This window comes from Salvelinus alpinus, chromosome 30, assembly GCF_045679555.1.
Source record: "Salvelinus alpinus chromosome 30, SLU_Salpinus.1, whole genome shotgun sequence".
Taxonomy (NCBI): Eukaryota; Metazoa; Chordata; class Actinopteri; order Salmoniformes; family Salmonidae; genus Salvelinus; species Salvelinus alpinus.
In genome coordinates this window covers 12,957,646-12,976,511 of record NC_092115.1, presented here as the reverse complement: position 1 = coordinate 12,976,511, position 18,866 = coordinate 12,957,646, and the positions used below count along the sequence as shown (strand labels likewise).

At 41.0% G+C, this 18,866-nt stretch overlaps 1 protein-coding gene across 1 annotated transcript in view; it reads left to right on the top strand.

Moving 5' to 3' along the window:
* Window positions 1–1,436: 1,436 nt before the first annotated feature.
* The window catches only part of LOC139560386 (potassium channel subfamily T member 2-like), a 33,622-nt gene continuing 16,192 nt past the window's right edge, over window positions 1,437–18,866 (top strand). Inside the window, exons 1-15 of the mRNA XM_071377096.1 lie at window positions 1,437–1,797; window positions 2,607–2,686; window positions 2,941–3,040; window positions 3,806–3,850; window positions 4,431–4,479; window positions 4,642–4,701; window positions 5,092–5,166; window positions 5,596–5,679; window positions 6,406–6,500; window positions 9,439–9,619; window positions 11,180–11,344; window positions 11,657–11,793; window positions 12,060–12,123; window positions 14,827–14,935; window positions 17,508–17,616. Of these exons, the coding sequence (XP_071233197.1) occupies window positions 1,679–1,797; window positions 2,607–2,686; window positions 2,941–3,040; window positions 3,806–3,850; window positions 4,431–4,479; window positions 4,642–4,701; window positions 5,092–5,166; window positions 5,596–5,679; window positions 6,406–6,500; window positions 9,439–9,619; window positions 11,180–11,344; window positions 11,657–11,793; window positions 12,060–12,123; window positions 14,827–14,935; window positions 17,508–17,616 (1,472 nt within the window). The 5' untranslated portion in view covers window positions 1,437–1,678. The remainder of the gene's footprint in view (window positions 1,798–2,606; window positions 2,687–2,940; window positions 3,041–3,805; window positions 3,851–4,430; window positions 4,480–4,641; window positions 4,702–5,091; window positions 5,167–5,595; window positions 5,680–6,405; window positions 6,501–9,438; window positions 9,620–11,179; window positions 11,345–11,656; window positions 11,794–12,059; window positions 12,124–14,826; window positions 14,936–17,507; window positions 17,617–18,866) is intronic.

Here is an 18,866-nt window from a genome sequence, read left to right as displayed (position 1 = left end):
AGGACGGCTCTTAATAATGTCTGGAATCGAGTGAATGGAATAGCATCAAACACATGTTTTCGATACCATTCTATTCAGTCCATTCCTGGACATTATTATGAACACTCCTCCCATCAGCAGCCGCCACTGATCCAAATCAACCAAATAATAATGTTGGTAGATACAGTGCCTTCAGAAAGTATTCACACCCCTTGACTTTTTCCACATTTTGATTCAAATGGATTTAGTTGTATTTCTTTTTGTCAACGATCTACACAAAATACTTTGTAATGTCAAAGTGGAAGAAAAATTCGAACAATTGTAAAACATTTATGAAAAATAAAACACTAATATACTGTATCGTGATTAGATAAGTATTCACCCCCCTGAGTCAATACACGTTAGAATAACCCCTAGGCAACGATTACAGCTGTGAGTCTTTCTGGGTAAGTCTCTAAAGGCATTATAGACCTGGATTGTGTAACATTTGCCCATTATTCTTTTCAAAAAATTTCAATGTGTTGTATTGGATTTGCCCCAAACATAACACTTTGTATTCAGGACAAAAAGTGAATTGCTTTGTCACATTTTTTGCAGTATTACTTTAGTGCCTTGTTGCAAACAGGGTGCATGTTTTGGAATATTTGTATTCTCTACAGGATTCCTTCTTTTTACTCTGTCATTTAGGTTAGTATTGTGGAGTAACTACAATGTTGTTAATCCATGCTCAACTTTCTACATTCACAGCCATTAAACTCTGTAACTGTTTTAACTGGTTTCCTTCCTCTCCGGCAACTGAGTTAGGAAGCATGCCTGTATCTTTGTAGAGACTGGGTGTATTGATACACCATCCAAAGTGTAATTAATAACTTCATCATGCTCAAAGGGATATTCAATGTCTGCTTTTTTTTTTACCCATCTACCAATAGGTGCCTTTCTTTGTGAGGCATTGGAAAACCTTCCTGGTCTTTGTGGTTGAATCTGTGTTTGAAATTCACTGCTCAACTGAAGGACCTTACAGATAATTGTATGTGTGGAGTACAGAGATGAAGTAGTCATTCGAAATCTTGTAAAACACAATTATTGCAGACAGAGTCAGTCCATGCAATTTATTATGTGACTTTTTAAGCAAATTATTACTCCTGGTCTTATTTAGGCTTGCCAGAAAAAAGGGGTTGAATACTTGTTGACTCAAGACATTTCAGCTTTTCCTTTTTAATTGATTTGTAAAAATTTCGATCCAATTAAATCCATTTTAAATGCAAGCTTAAACACACCAAAATGTGGAAAAAGTCAAGGGGTGTGAATACTTTCTGAAGGCACTGTATCATATTGAAATCATCCTTAATCATCATCACCAATAAACTGACGACTCCAGTGACTGCAATGTGCTCTTCAGATGTTGCGGACACTGATACCCACGCAAAGCGCCTCAAGAGGTTATAGAATGATGCAATTGGACTTTGGGTGTAGTCGCACGTGCACGGCCAAGGATGCTCAAAAATGGGACGATTTTGAATAATTAGCCTATAGCTGCTTCCTTGTTTTCCAAATAATGTAACATCATTTGTGTGATGTATGCATTCTTTTCGAGCGCTTGGAGTGAGAAGACACACCTTTTGTGCACTCGGAGTACAACAATTGTTTTAAAATACAGTCATAAAAGTGTACATTTCAGATCTGGATTTTTGTTGGGCTGATGCAGCTACAGCAGAGGAGAACTATGGTTGATTTGGAGAGCGAAGTACCCCCTCTTCCCCCGAAGTATAGATTCAGAGACTTACTCCTCGGGGACCAGAATTTACAAAATGATGACAGGTAGGTTCAGTTTGTTTGACATCATGTTAACTACAATTATTTAAAAAATGACCTGGTTAAACATTGTTGTAAGCAGCTAGTACAAAATGTAAGGTTGGTGGATAATTTTTTAAAAACATTTTTACTTTGTCAATACAACAGTAGATTTTGTGTTGTGATTTTGTGTTTTGCAAAGTGCAGATGGAGAGGGGAAGAGAATGACTATGCTAATGGTGCACCCCTTAGAACAAATGTATCTGTGGGGGTCACATTTGTATAAAGACCTACAGTGTCACGGTGCTGGCATAAGAAGGGAATGAGACTATGATCGGCATACAGCAGTAGTTGATAGTCCAGGGTCAAAGTTTATTTAGAGTTTGTACCTGTGGAATCTTTGCACTTGTGTAGCCCTTTCTTTTCACGTGTGGAAGGTTATTCATAATTGAATCATTAATAAACATGATTTGTTTTAAACCGCTGAAAATCAGGTGTTTCTATATCAAATGGTTTTGTTATATTTCAGTCTTCTGTGATGTATATAAAGTGTAATATTGGGATGCAAACTCAAAATTGTATACATTTAAACTTTATATCTGACATGGTACATGTGTCCTCTTTTTTTTAAAGCCCATAACCATGTGTGTGAGGTGTATACTTTTGTTTCCAAGGTAGATTTGTTTAAGACTACCAAGAATCACTCTGTGTTAACCTGATTTAGCCCACTGCAGTAAAATGTTAATACCCAGCCTTAGCCATGCTCCAAAACTTAGTAAATATGACATTATTCATTTTATTTACAGAAACAATTTATATTTATTTTTTTCCCCAAGGGTGCAAGTAGAATTTTACGCCAATGAAAGTACTTTCAAAGAGAGACTTAAACTGTTCTTCATCAAAAACAAAAGATCAAGTAAGTCATCTTTTTTTAAATGTGTAACGTTAGTCACAGTCGAACTACACTATATTCTGTGCCTAAATCTTATTTGTACTTTTCTTACGAGGGAAAAATCTACCTTTTGCATCAGTAACAAATAGCATTGGTTATAACACTTGAACCAGTAATAACTAAGGGACCCAGATGTTCTCCTGGTCAAGTCACATGGTGAGGAAGTACTCCTGACCCTAGGTATGACATTATAACCTCTCTGTCTCTCTGTCTCCCAGGCCTGAGAAGACAAGTGTTCGACTTCTCCATAAAGGTCCTGAGCTGTGTCCTATACATGTGTCGTGTGTTGACAGACGACCCATCCAAAGGACATGGTTGGTAAGGACATTCATTCCGTGTGTCGTAGGTGCATTTACATACCACGTGGCGTTCACTGAATTGTCACAGAAATGTTGCTTTTTATAACTCCATAGAAGAAGAAGGGATCATTCAAAGAGAATTTTGAAGTATCAGTCATTAGCAGTACTAAACCGGGACATGTCAATTCTCAATGACAATGATTCTAACACTTTCATTTCTATGCCTGGAAACAGAGGAAGTGAATGCACTGAACATGTTGAAAATGTTTGAATCCACTGTCAATCAAGGACATCATAACCATGTCTGTGTGGTGACGTGGGAAAGAAAACACTGGTGCATCTAGTGGCTGACTATGGGTGTGCTCTTGACTTTTAGTCAGTGTAGCTTTAGTTGGGTTACTTATGTAAGCTTTGTAAAAACTCTCGTGCAATAAAGTCATCTCATCTGGAAACATAAGCGAATAAGAGTCGGGTCGCTGTGTACTTTAGTAAGTTCTGATAAAAGGATAGTATTTGTTTATACTGTCAGTTTACTCACAGTCGTCCTCCAATCTTCTATTTCTCGTGTGTTACTGTTCTACTTGCCTTTTTTTTATGTCTTTTTTATAGTACTACTGATATTGATTACTGCATTGTTGGGAAAGAGTGAGCAAGAAAGGCATTTCACTGTACTTGTGCATGTGACAATAACAACAGTACTGTAGAATGTATTTGTATTCAATAGTATTCTGCACAGTTAGACATTGTTGTTCATTAATTGGGCATCTTTTTGTTTTCCTTACAGCTGGGGATGCCCCAATCAAACGTACATATTTTTAAAGATCGACTGGTTAGTGTTTAATCTACCCTCATCTAATCGAGTGTTAAATAAAAAGCTAAAGAGATGGTCCTCTGTAACTCAGTTGGTAGTGCAAGGTGCTTGCAATACCACAAAGGTGGGTTTGATTCCCAGGACCACCCATATATAAAATGTATGCACGCATGACTGTAAGTTGCTCTGGATAAAATAGTCTGCTAAATTGCATATACTCCGAGTGTACAAAACATTAGGAGAAGCATATTCAGACATGGGCCTAATATGTCAGTGGTTGCCTGGTAACAATGCATGGAAGCGTAATATGTCAGTGGTTGCCTGGTAACATGGAGACCAGATCGCTCCCTTAGAGAGGAAACGCACCAGAACAATGTGCTTCTGACCAGAATATGGCCCATTATTTCCTGGTGATTCTGCATGTTGAATTGGCAAAAACAGTCTCTGGAACCCAGCAGGTGGTCACTGTAACACTGCTTTTAGCCCGTCGTGGTGTGTCCAGCAGTTCAATCTTCTGCTGCCTTGGCAGACGGTATCTTTAATAAATACAAATACAAATCTCCAGCTGTGAAATAACGCACATCTTTTTTCCCACCAGGTCTCCCATAATATGGGTCGAACGAAGTCTTGGCATATGGGCGTTACAGGTGAAATTTCTGTCAACCAATTTTCTTCACAATTCATTAACTTGTAGCTGTGGTTGTGAACAACTGTATGCATGGGCACTACGCAATTGCTACTGTTTGTTGTTTGCTTTCCAATAATGTGAAATAGACTTGATTGAAACAAAGCTTATATTTCTTCAACAGGTGTCTGTGGCAGTTATCTGTCTTGTTGAAACTATTCTGTTGACCTACCTGAGTTACAAGGTTAGTCCTATCCCACTTTATAGGATGTCACTCAGTCTAAGGACACATTCATAGTAATGTCTATTCTACAGTCATATCAATATCACCACTCAATACACAACATCAATAGACTTTTCAACAGAAGATAAGCCCCCAAAAGGGCTAAAAGAGAAAGAAAGACAGAAAGATGGAAAGAAAGAGAAAAAAAACTGAAAGAAAAAGACAAAGAAAGACAGAAAGAAAGACGGAAATAAAGAAAGACAGACAGAAAGAAAGAAAGAAAGAAAGACAGACAGAAAGAAAGAAAGACAGACAGAAAGAAAGACAGAGAGAAAGACAGACAGAATGAAAGAAAGAAAGACATACAGAAAGAAAGACAAAAAACATGCCTGTTCTCTACTTTGTCCTCAGGGCAACATTTGGGAGCAGATTCTTCGGTTGACGTTCATCCTGGAGACGGTGAACACAGTGCCTTTCCTGCTCACCGTAAGAAAACACACTCTAACAGGGCCTAGATCAGTTTGACCTTTAAAATCATAATGAATAAGATGGGAGACCTGATCCTAGATCATCACTCCCACTCTGAGACGTGAATACGGGTCCTGGACTCCAGCCTGAGAAACACAATGCTATTATGCAGAGCTACTATGGCTGAACAGACAAAGGACAAACACGGGTTTTTAAGTCAAACATTGTCTCCTCCCACAGTTGTCACAGACAAAGGACAAACACAGTACAGTCACATGGCTTTTATATTGTTTTAAGTTGAATTCAAAGTGGTTTTAAGTCAAATTCATGTACTGTACTGACTCCTACAGTGGAAGTCATTTTTGACCATGTGGGCAGCCTGACGACAACAACAGGCATTCATTCCCCTGTGGATGGGGTGGCCTAATAACCTCTGTGCTCTTTCAGATCCTGTGGCTTCCTCTGCGGAACCTCTTCATCCCTGTGTTCCTGAACTGCTGGTTGGCCAAGCACGCCTTGGAGAACATGATCGTGAGTGTTAACCTGTCTCAACTCAGATATGGCTGAATCAGCATGGAATGCTGGTGTTGTGATGCTGCCACTCTCAAATCCTACATTACCCCTGGAGTCAGCGGTTCGATCCCCGGTCATGCCACTGATCTACCCCTCTATTCCATCTTTTTTGTGATTACATCTACAAAAATACTTATTCTCCTTTACAAAAAACAGAGAGTCTTACCAACCACCCATCTTAACCTGTTCTCCTCTCTCACGTAGAATGACCTGCATCGTGCCATCCAGAAAACAGAGAGTCTTACCAACCACCCATCTTAAACCTGTCCTCCTCTCTCACGTAGAATGACCTGCATCGTGCCATCCAGAAAACAGAGAGTCTTACCAACCACCCATCTTAAACCTGTCCTCCTCTCTCACGTAGAATGACCTGCATCGTGCCATCCAGAAAACAGAGAGTCTTACCAACCACCCATCTTAAACCTGTCCTCCTCTCTCACGTAAAATGACCTGCATCGTGCCATCCAGAAAACAGAGAGTCTTACCAACCACCCATCTTAAACCTGTCCTCCTCTCTCACGTAGAATGACCTGCATCGTGCCATCCAGAAAACAGAGAGTCTTACCAACCACCCATCTTAAACCTGTCCTCCTCTCTCACGTAGAATGACCTGCATCGTGCCATCCAGAAAACAGAGAGTCTTACCAACCACCCATCTTAAACTTGTCCTCCTCTCTCACGTAGAATGACCTGCATCGTGCCATCCAGCGAACACAGTCTGCCATGTTCAACCAGTTGCTCATCCTCATCTCCACTCTCTTCTGCCTCATATTCACCTGGTGAGCGCGCGTGTGTGTGTGTGTGTGTGTGTGTGTGTGTGTGTGTGTGTGTGTGTGCGTGCGTGCGTGCGTGCGTGCGTGCGTGCGTGCGTGCGTGCGTGCGTGCGTGCGTAAAAAGCAGTTTCTGCATCCCAAACATGGACACTTTGAAAAGCAATTGCAAATTAAACTCAGCCTCCTGTGGTAACCCTTCGTTTTAGAAACAGCAAAATAATAATGTCAGGTCTTAGCTATTTAGCATGTCCTCTCGGGCTAACTCAATAAGTGGACAGAGTAGATCCATTGCTTTGAATCATCTCTCCAAAAGGTCTTACGGGGTCAGCCCAGACTGAAGCGCTGGTCATTATCTGTGGTTTTCCTCCTCAGAGCTTCAAGCACTTTCAGTCACTTGCCACTAATGCACCACGTCTGACATCATATTTGAGGTCACCAAGTCTACAGACCTATCTTCTCCAGTGCACTCTGTGTGTACAGTACACGGCATTACAATGTCACTTATCTCGGAACCATTCCATCAATATATGGCTTCCTGTTGACTACCACAAGACCATTATTGTAATGTGTGCGATGCCACAAAAGCAAGGTAATGGCAGCAATTATACTACTACATCCTGAAGAAATTAGTTTTCGAAGTGTTTTAATGAAACATGAAGGCACAGATTTAAAACAATCAACCTGGCACTCAACAGAGAGTGTTTCAGAATATGAAATATCCGTCATGGTTTATATTGTTTATTTTATTTATTTATTTAAATGAACATTTATTTACCTAGGCAAGTCATTTAAGAACAAATTCTTATTTACAATGATGGCCTACCAAAAAGCAAAAGGCATCCGGTGGAGACGGGGGCTGGGACTAAAAATACAAATATAGGACAAAACACACATCATGACAAGAGAGACACCACAACACTACATAAAGAGAGACCTAAGACAACAACATAGCATGGCAGCAACACATGACATCAACATGGTAACAACACAACATGGCAGCAGCACAACATGGTAGCAGCATAAAACATGGTACAAACATTATTGGGCACAGACAACAGCACAAAGGCAAGAAGGTAGAGACAACAATACATCAGGTGAACCAGCCACAACTGTCAGTAAGAGTGTCCATGATTGAGTCTTTGAATGAAGATACTTTTCTAATGTATAATGCTAGAACAATGTTGCTGTTGCTTTTCACTGTGGTAATAGTGTCATGTTACTCTTTGAGGTCTACTGTAGTGCCTGACACATGTGGAAGTCTGTCTATCTGTCCTTCTGTCTGTCCTTCTGTCTGTCCTTCTGTCTGTCCTTCTGTCTGTCTGTCTGTCTGTCTGTCTGTCTGTCTGTCTGTCTGTCTGTCTGTCTGTCTGTCTGTCTGTCTGTCTGTCTGTCTGTCTGTCTGTCTGTCTGTCTGTCTGTCTGTCTGTCTGTCTGTGTCTGTCTGTCTGTCTGTCTGTCTGTCTGTCTGTCTGTCTGTCTGTCTGTCTGTCTGTCTGTCTATCTATCTATCTATCTATCTATCTATCTATCTGTCTGTCCTTCTGTCTGTCTGTCCTTCCTGTCTGCCTTCCTTCCTGTCTGCCTGTCATCCTTCCTGTAGACAGTCAGTCAATAGGCCAGATGGTAGTGAAATGAAAGGGTGGCAATTAGCCATGTTATCTAAGACACTGTTTTCTATGAATCCTATAAAGTCATGCTAGTATTTGTACAGTATAAGAGATGCTGGTTCTCATTGGCTGATAGTGAAAGCAATGCTAACAGCTCTTCTGAGTGTGCTGTGGTCTGACTATCTCATCTGAGCTGATTGCCCTGGGGATAATGACCGCTAAGTGATCTCAGTGGTGCCATTTGCTGCCCTGCACATAATGTGTGTGTGTGTGTGTGTGTGATTGTATTGTTTGTCTCTGTCCCTGTATGGTAATAGAGTAATGCTTATGGTGATACACACACACACACACACACACACACACACACACACACACACACACACACACACACACACACACACACACACACACACACACACACACACACACACACACACACACACACACACACACACACACACCTGGTAATCCATCAGTTTCTCAACACAACGTATCTGTTATAGATATATTAAGATGTGCTGTATATGATGCAAACAAAACAAAAACAGATTAAATTAAGTAGCAAAATTGAAGTGTGTCAGGTTGAGACACTTCTGTCTGTGTGGACAGAATATTCCTGTAAAGGTATGTTTGTTCTGGCTGGTAAATACAGGTTTACAGGAATGACAACATTGCTTCATTCCCTCCCCCAAAAATCCATCATGTCCACAGAAGAGTGGCCAAGTCTTACTAATACATTTACCGGACCAGTGGGATCAAAGGTTAGGCTACTTCCTATATCAATACATGACTGACATTCAAACTGAAAAACATAGCAGAGGATTTTTGTTAATAAGTACGTCCTCAGATATATCACATGCAGCATACCATTATTAACAATGATGTATGTTGCAGAGGCTTTTGAGAAGATATGAGTGACTATTTACTATATAGGGAGTTCAGTTGCAAGGCTTGTAGGTTCATGTTTCTTCGCGATTAAAAACCTTATGGGCCAGTTTCCCGGTCACAGATTAAGCCTAGTCCTGGTGTAAACAGCTCAATGGAGAATTTCCATTGGAAGGGCTTTTTAGTCCATGACTAAACTTAATCTCTCTCCAGGAAACCGACCCTGTGTGTAGCAACAGGAGTATTTCTTGACCCACGTCATACAGTATGTCTCAATGTAGACACCAGTAGACCATTTCCCGGACACAGAGTAAGTCTAGTCTTGGGGAATCTCCAACGAAAATGCCAAGTCCAAGACTTAGCTTATTCTGTATCTGGGAAACCGGCTCCAAATGTTCCAGTGACCACTCCCTTCCAAGCCCCTGTGTTAATGCTTCCCTGTATCCTGGTAGCATCTGTGGCATCCAGCACCTGGAGCGGGCGGGCAAGAAGCTGACGGTGTTCGACTCCTGGTACTTCTGCGTCGTCACCTTCTCCACAGTGGGCTACGGCGACGTCACGCCCAACGTGTGGCCCTCCAAGCTGCTGGTGATCATCATGATCTCTGTAGCCCTGGTGGTGCTGCCCATACAGGTGAGAGTGATGGCCACAAACACACACACACACACACACACACACACACACACACACACACACACACACACACACACACACACACACACACACACACACACACACACACACACACACAGAGCACACACACACGTTCACACACAAACACAAGTGCAAGCACGCACGCAAGCACAAACACATACACCCACACACACACACTATTACCACACTCCCATATGTTTTCTAAAGGGAAATCAACTGGACTAATGTTAGGACATCTACTATAGGAAATGCCAAATCGATAGAATGCATAACCCATCATAGTAGGGAATCAGCTGAACTACACAAGTATAATATTGTTAGAGGCGTTGTAGACCCATGGTCTTGGTAGACCAACAGTACCCATTCTGCTGACCCATGGTCTTGGTAGACCAACAGTACCCATTCTGCTGACCCATGGTCTTGGTAGACCAACAGTACCCATTCTGCTGACCCATGGTCTTGGTAGACCAACAGTACCCATTCTGCTGACCCATGGTCTTGGTAGACCAACAGTATCCCTTCTGCTGACCCATGGTCTTGGTAGACCAACAGTGCCCATTCTGCTGACCCATGGTCTTGGTAGACCAACAGTACCCATTCTGCTGACCCATGGTCTTAGTAGACCAACAGTACCCATTCTGCTGACCCATGTTCTTGGTAGACCAACAGTACCCATTCTGCTGACCCATGGTCTTGGTAGACCAACAGTATCCATTCTGCTGACCTATGGTCTTGGTAGACCAACAGTATCCCTTCTGCTGACCCATGGTCTTGGTAGACCAACAGTATCCCTTCTGCTGACCCATGGTCTTGGTAGACCAACAGTACCCATTCTGCTGACCCATGGTCTTGGTAGACCAACAGTATCCCTTCTGCTGACCCATGGTCTTGGTAGACCAACAGTATCCCTTCTGCTGACCCATGGTCTTGGTAGACCAACAGTACCCATTCTGCTGACCCATGGTCTTAGTAGACCAACAGTACCCATTCTGCTGACCCATGTTCTTGGTAGACCAACAGTACCCATTCTGCTGACCCATGGTCTTGGTAGACCAACAGTACCCATTCTGCTGACCCATGGTCTTGGTAGACCAACCATATCCATTCTGCTGCTGTTTTGCCATTCTCCCTGTAAACAGATTGCCTTACTGCAGACAATAGCTGACATTTACCGTGGCCTTTTGAATGGACACATTTTCAATGTTCTGTTAAAGCAGCGTTTTTGCTAGTACAGTCCTAGAGACCCACAGCTCTGTCCCAGCTAGCAGTACTAACACACCTGACTCAACTAATCAGGGCTTGATGATTAGTTGATTATCTGAATCAGGTGTGTTAGTAGTGGGATGGGGAAAATGCACACACTGTAGCTCTATAGGATGTAAGAACACAGTGATAAAAGATCAACAGTCATAAATGTGTTGGATTGGGTGAACTGTATGCATTTGGTCATATATTAAAGCCTCTGATTGATTTGAGAATGGTTTTGCGCAGTATTAGCAGTATTGGTAATGTGTTCCTCTGCTGGGCGTTATTGGTCAGTTTGAGCAGCTGGCCTACCTGTGGATGGAGAGACAGAAGTCGGGGGGGAACTACAGCCGTCACCGCGCCCAGACAGAGAAACATGTGGTGCTGTGTGTCAGCTCCCTTAAGATAGACCTCCTGATGGACTGCCTCAACGAGGTCTACGCCCACCCCGGGCTGCAGGTCTGTGTACATGGGTGGATGATTGGGTTGGTGTGTGTGTGTGTGTGTGTGTGTGTGTGTGTGTGTGTGTGTGTGTGTGTGTGTGTGTGTGTGTGTGTGTGTGTGTGTGTGTGTGTGTGTGTGTGTGTGTGTGTTTGCTTGGGTCTTGTTAATTTGGGGAACACAAGAAAGGTTTTAAAACACTTTGCAACATCATTTTGCATTTATTATTGGACATCCCAGGTAGTCCCTTGCTGTTTCTGTCCGTTTTGCTCCATTTGGTGCCTGAATGAACACGACCCAGGCTGTTCCTCTGTCTTCCTGTCTATCCAGGACTACTATGTCATCATCCTGTGTCCAACAGAGATGGACCCCCAGGTGCGCCGGGTGCTCCATATCCCCCTGTGGTCCCAGCGGGTCATCTACCTCCAGGGATCGGCCCTCAAGGACCAGGACCTCATACGAGCCAAGTGAGTCACCAACACCAAGGGCTGTGTCTCAATCCGCTGAAACAGTTTCCTCTCTTTTGGTCTTTAGTCACCTTTCCTTCAACTGCACTTATGTGGAAGAGCTGAACTGGTGAAAGCCAATACTGGATAGGAAATAGGCATCAACCTCTTCTGTTTTCAGATCAATGTGGGTAGTTATACAGTTGAAGAGGAGATAAGGAGAGGAAGCCACTGTAGAGTATTGAGATGTACCCACTCAGTATGGAATGGTTGTCCTTCTTTTCCAGACTGGACAATGCAGAGGCTTGTTTCATCCTAAGCAGTCGCTGTGAGGTGGACCGCACCGCCGCAGTACGTACATTTGCTACTATTACCACTACACAAAGTGTTAAATCAGGGGCAGACTGGGACCAAGAAACTGGCCTAAAGAGGGTCCAGCCTACCAGGCATTTGGCTGAACTGACCTACGGCCTGTCCATTTCTTTGTTAGATTGAGACTAAATTAATATTCAATAACTTGCTGATACCAAAGGCATTTTAGCCAGTCGTGTTATTAGATGAATAGGCCTATTGCCTATTTTTTTTGTCCATCTATGATAATTAAAGGTACAGCTTTTTCCTCTTCTATTCACCCCACAGGACGTTAGTGGAACCTTAATTGGGGAGAATGGGCTCGTGGTAATGACTTTAGTGGAATCAGTAGAATGATATCCAATATATCAAACACATGGTGTCAAGGTGTTTGAAACCATTCCATTTGCTCCGTTACGGCCATTATTATGAGCCGTTCTCCCCTCAGCAGCCTCCACTGAATCACCCACACCAGTAGACCTCCATCTGTCTCTCTGTTTGTCTGTTGTTCTCTCTGGCAGAGTTCTATTAGAGTTGTATTAGTTCTATTAGAGTTGTATTAGAATTATGTTAGAGTTGTATTCGTTTTATTAGAGTTATATCAGTTCTATTAGAGTTCTGTTAGTTCTCTTAGAGTTCTATTAGTTCTATTAGAGTTCTATTAGTTATATTAGAGCTATATTAGAGTTCTGTTAGTTCTCTTAGAGTTCTATTAGTTCTATTAGAGTTCTATTAGTTATATTAGAGCTATATTAGAGTTATATTAGTTCTATTAGAGTTCTATTAGTTCTATTAGAGTTCTGTTAGTTCTATTAGAGTTATATTAGTTATATTAGAGTTATATTAGTTATATTAGAGTTATATTAGTCCTATTAGAGTTCTATTAGTTCTATTAGAGTTGTATTAGTTATATTAGAGTTATATTAGTTATATTAGAGTTATATTAGTCCTATTAGAGTTCTATTAGTTCTATTAGAGTTATATTGGTTATATTAAAGTTCTATTAGTTATATTAGAGTTATATTAGTCCTATTAGAGTTCTATTAGTTCTATTAGAGTTGTATTAGTTCTATTAGAGTTCTATTAGTTCTATTAGAGTTCTGTCAGTTATATTCGAGTTCTATTAGTTCTATTAGAGTTTTATTAGTTCTATTAGAGTTCTATTAGTTATATTCAAGTTATATTAATTATATTAGAGTTCTGTCAGTTATATTCGAGTTCTATTAGTTCTATTAGAGTTTTATTAGTTCTATTAGAGTTCTATTAGTTATATTCAAGTTATATTAATTATATTAGAGTTCTGTTAGTTGTATTAGAGTTCTATTAGTTCTATTAGAGTTATAGTAGTTCTATTAGAGTTCTATTAGTTCTATTAGTTATATTAGAGTTGTAATAGAGTTATGTTAGTTATATTAGAGTTTTATTAGTTTTATTAGAGTTCTACTAGTTATATTAGAGTTGTATTAGTTCTATTAGAGTTGTATTAGAGTTGTATTAGTTTATTTTATAGTTCTATTAGAGTTATATTAGTTCTATAAGAGTTCTATTAGTTATATTAGAGTTATATTAGTTATATTAGTTATATTGGCGTTCTATTAGTTATATTAGAGTTATATTAATTATATTAGAGCTGTAATAGAGTTGTATTAGAGTTCTATTAGTTATATTAGAGTTCTGGTAGTTCTATTAGAGTTATGTTAGTTAGTTCTATTAGAGTTTTATTAGTTCTATTTGAGTTCTATTAGAGTTCTATTAATTATATTAAAGTTATATTAGAGTTATTTTTGTTCTATTCGAGTTCTATTAGTTCTATTAGTTATTGTAGAGTTGTAATATAGTTGTATTAAAGTTGTATTAGTTCTATTGGAGTTCTATTAGTTCTATTAGAGTTGTATTAGTTCTATTAGAGTTATATTAATTATATTAGAGTTGTATTAGTTATATTAGAGTTGTATTAGAGTTATATTAGTTATATTAGAGTTATATTAGTTATTTTAGAGTTCTATTAGTTCTATTAGAGTTCTATTTGTTCTATTAGTTTTATTAGAGTTATATTCATTCTATTCAATTTCTATTAGAGCTATATTAGAGTTATATTAGTTATATTAGAGTTATATTAGTTATATTAGAGTTCTATTAGAGTTTTATTAGAGTTTTGTTATAGTTCTATTAGAGTTCTATTAGTTCTATTGGAGTTCTATTAGAGTTTTATTAGAGCTCTATTAGAGTTCTATTAGTTCTGTTGGAGTTCTATTATAGTTGTATTAGAGCTCTATTAGAGTTCTATTAGGTCTATTACAGTTTATTAGAACTGTAATACAAGTGACTGTAGGGTATGAGTCATAGAACATGCCTCTAATTTCTGATACAGCAGTTGATTTAGTTTTGTAGAGTTGAAGCTATGGTCTGATCAGACTGGCAATAGCATTGTGGCGCTAAAATACATCTGCCTTTTTTGTTACAAAAATATTTTAATTGCAAAGTGAGTTGACAATACTATGGTACATACCGGCAAGAGCATCACTTATAATAGGACAAGTACCTATACAAGGTAGACGGGGGGACTTTGTGTTGCTCATCTGCCGTAAACATACCTCTAGTGGCCAGTCTTTTAACCAGTGCATAAAGCAATCAATCATAAAACAGTTCAAACAAATAAAAATGAACCTCTAATGTATTATTTTTGTCTTGTTTAACTTTAAGGACCATCAGACCATTTTGCGAGCTTGGGCTGTGAAGGATTTCGCTCCAAAGTGCCCCATTTACGTCCAGATTCTGAAGCCAGAGAATAAATTCCATGTGAAATTTGCAGGTAATGACAGACTAATGTCTTGTTAAGAGATATTTGTTTAGATGTTTCGGGACCTTGGCATACATCTTTCTGAATTGTGGCTCCAAAACCTGGGTAAACCCTCCTCTATGCATTTAGGTTAGTCTCAATAGCTGGGTTTCCATCCAATTGGTGATATTTTCATGTGAATATTCTAAAATCTGCATAAAAACAATATGCTCATTTTCCACACAGAGATGTTCCATGAAATTGACCTGTTGCATATAAAAGGCTGCGCGTGATGACGTAGTGCACATGACAATATACAGTTGAAGTCGGAAGTTTACATACACTTAGGTTGGAGTCATTAAAACTCGTTTTTCAACCACTCCACAAATTTCTTGTTAACAAACTATAGTTTTGGCAAGTCGGTTAGGACATCTACTTTGTGCATGACACAAGTCATTTTTACAACAATTGTTTACAGACAAATTATTTAACTTATAATTCACTGTATCACAATTCCAGTGGGTCAGACGTTTACATACACTAAGTTGACTGTGCCTTTAAACAGCTTGGGAAATTCCAGAAAATTATGTCATGGCTTTAGAAGCTTATGATAGGCTAATTGACATCATTTGAGTCAATTGGAGGTGTACCTGTGGATGTATTTCAAGGCCTACCTTCAAACTCAGTGCCTCTTTGCTTGACATCATGGGAAAATCAAAAGAAATCAGCCAAGACCTCAGAAAAAAAATGTAGACCTCCACAAGTCTGGTTCATCCTTGGGAGCAATTTCCAAACGCCTGAAGGTACCACATTCATCTGTACAAACAATAGTACGCAAGTATAAACACCATGGGACAACGCAGCCGTCATACCGCTCAGGAAGGAGATGTGTTCTGTCTCCTAGAGATGAACGTACTTTGGTACAAAAAGTGCAAATCGATCCCAGAACAACAGCAAAGGACCTTGTGAAGATGCTGGAGGAAACAGGTACAAAAGTATCTATATCCACAGCAAAACAAGTCCTATTCCGACATAACCTGAAAGGCCGCTCAGCAAGGAAGAAGCCACTGCTCCAAAACCACCATAAAAAAGCCAGACTGCGGTTTGCCACTGCACATGGGGACAAAGATTGTACTTTTTGGAGAAATGTCCTCTGGTCTGATGAAACAAAAATAGAACTGTTTGGCCATAATGACCATCGTTATGTTTGGAGGAAAAAGGGGGAGGCTTGCAAGCCAAAAAACACCATCCCAACTGGGAAGCACGGGGGTGGCAGCATCATGTTGTGGGGTTGTTTTTCTGCAGAAGGGACTGGTGCACTTCACAAAATAGATGGCATCATGAGGTAGGAAAATTATGTGGATATATTGAAGCAACTTCTCAAGACATCAGTCAGGAAGTTAAAGCTTGGTTGCAAATGGGTCTTCCAAATGGACAATGACCCCAAGCATACTTCCAAAGTTGTGGCAAAATGGCTTAAGGACAACAAAGTCAAGGTTTTGGAGTGGCCATCACAAAGCCCTGGCCTCAATCCTATAGAACATTTTTGGGCAGAACTGAAAAAGCATGTGCGAGCAAGGAGCCCTACAAACCTGACTCAGTTACATCAGCTCTGTCAGGGGGAATTGGCCAAAATTCACTCAACTTATTTTGGGAAGCTTGTGGAAGGCTACCCGAAGCGTTCTGACCCACTGGGAATGTGATTAAAAAAATAAAAGCTGAAATAAATAATTATCTCCGCTATTATTCTGACATTTCACATTCTCAAAATAAAGTGGTGATCCTAACTGACCTAAAACAGGAAATTTTTACTAGGATTAAATGTCAGGAATTGTGAAACTGAGTTTAAATGTGTTTGGCTAATGTGTATGTAAACTTCCGACTTCAACTGTATTTTGTGGTTAAATTCCCATATACCAAATAAAGACTAAAACTTAAATGGGTTTCTCTCGCATTTTCAACTCTACTGATGGTTTTGTCCCCCAAAAATGTTGCATTGTATTACAAATGTGCCCACTCTGGTATTGGCTCGTGTGCTCTAGCCAACAGCTTGCAGAAACAGTGCGGGTAGGATAGCCTACATTATGAAATTAATGTGGACGAAAGAGTTAAAGACTAAAGTTATTTTTATTTGTCAAAAGGCAGCCCAGCATCGATCATCTTGTCTCCAGAATAAGACCCTCAATATTTATTGGAAAGGAACATCAATCACCGTTGTGAACTTTCACCACCTAATAAACTGCATGCTTTCCCGAGTCGTAGTGGGAGGACCACACAACATATCATTGTGTGACTCCAAGTTTACTTCAAAATGATGGTTATTATATCAATATTTGCTCATTAAAGCATTTTCACCACCATTTCTTGCATATTGAACTTTACCGACACCAAAAAGATCCCATCTTGTCTAGCGTATTTTGTTTTGTCACCATTTTATAAGTTTACCGACAAATTTGCTGTTTCCATCAGGCCTGTTGTGATATTTTTTTATCCGACATGTACTTTACTTGCATGAAAAGGTTGGATGGAAACCTGGTTATGGAATCTCATCTCTGTAAGACTCTTTTTAAACGACATCAAATCTTGTTCTTCTCCGTTTCCCCAGATCATGTAGTATGTGAGGAGGAATTCAAGTATGCCATGTTGGCCCTGAACTGCATCTGTCCAGCAACCTCCTCCCTCATAACCTTACTGGTCCACACTTCACAGGGCCGGTAAGTTACACAACCACCCTGCACCCTCATATCTAGTCGACTCTTCAATGGTCTACACTCCATAGGATCTGCAAAGTACAGTAGGCAACCCACCTACCACTAAGTCTCTACCCAGCATCCCACCAACCCCCCCCCCCCACCACTAAGTCTCTACCCACCAACCAACCCACCAACCCACCAACCCCCCCACTCACCACTAAGTCTCTACCCAGCAACCCACCAATCCCCCCCACCACTAAGTTTCTACCCCCCCTACCACCAAGTCTCTACCCAGCAACCCCCCCCACCACTAAGTTTCTACCCCCCCCTACCACCAAGTCTCTACCCACCTACCACTAAGTCTCTACCCACCAAGTCTCTACCAAGTCTCTGCCCACCAAACCACCTACCACCAAGTCTCTACCCACCTACCACTAAGTTTCTACCCTCCCACCCCCACCTACCACTAAGTCTCTACCCAGCAACCCAGCAACCCCCCCACCACTAAGTTTCTACCCACCAACCCCCCCCCCCCCCCACCACTAAGTTTCTACCCACCTACCACTATGTCTCTACCCAGCAACCCAGCAACCCCCCCCACCACTAAGTTTCTACCCACCAACCCCCCCCCCCCCCCCCCACCACTAAGTTTCTACCCACCTACCACAAAGTCTCTACCCAGCAACCCACCAACCCCCCCATCACTAAGTTTCTACCCACCACCCCCCCCCCTACCACCAAGTCTCTACCCACCAACCCACCAACCCACCAAGTCTCTACCCACCCTCCCACCAAGTCTCCACCCACCATCCCACCAAGTCTCTACCCACCAACCCACCAAGTCTCTACCCACCAAGTCTCCACCCACCAAGTCTCTACCCACCATCCCACCAAGTCTCCACCCACCAAGTCTCTACCCACCATCCCACCAAGTCTCTACCCACCATCCCACCAAGTCTCTACCCACCAACCCACCAAGTCTCTACCCACCATCCCACCAAGTCTCTACCCACCATCCCACCAAGTCTCTACCCACCAATCCACCAAGTCTCTACCCACCAACCCACCACATTTCTACCCACCAAGTCTCTACCCACCAACCCACCAAGTCTCTACCCACCAAGTCTCTACCCACCAAGTCTGTGAAAGGGAGAAATGCTACAGACCCTCATATTGTACCTATTTAATTGTCTGCAGCGAAAGCCCAGACTGAACCCAACTAAAAGTATCACTTCATATGAATACCCTCGTAGTGCTTTACACAGCATTAT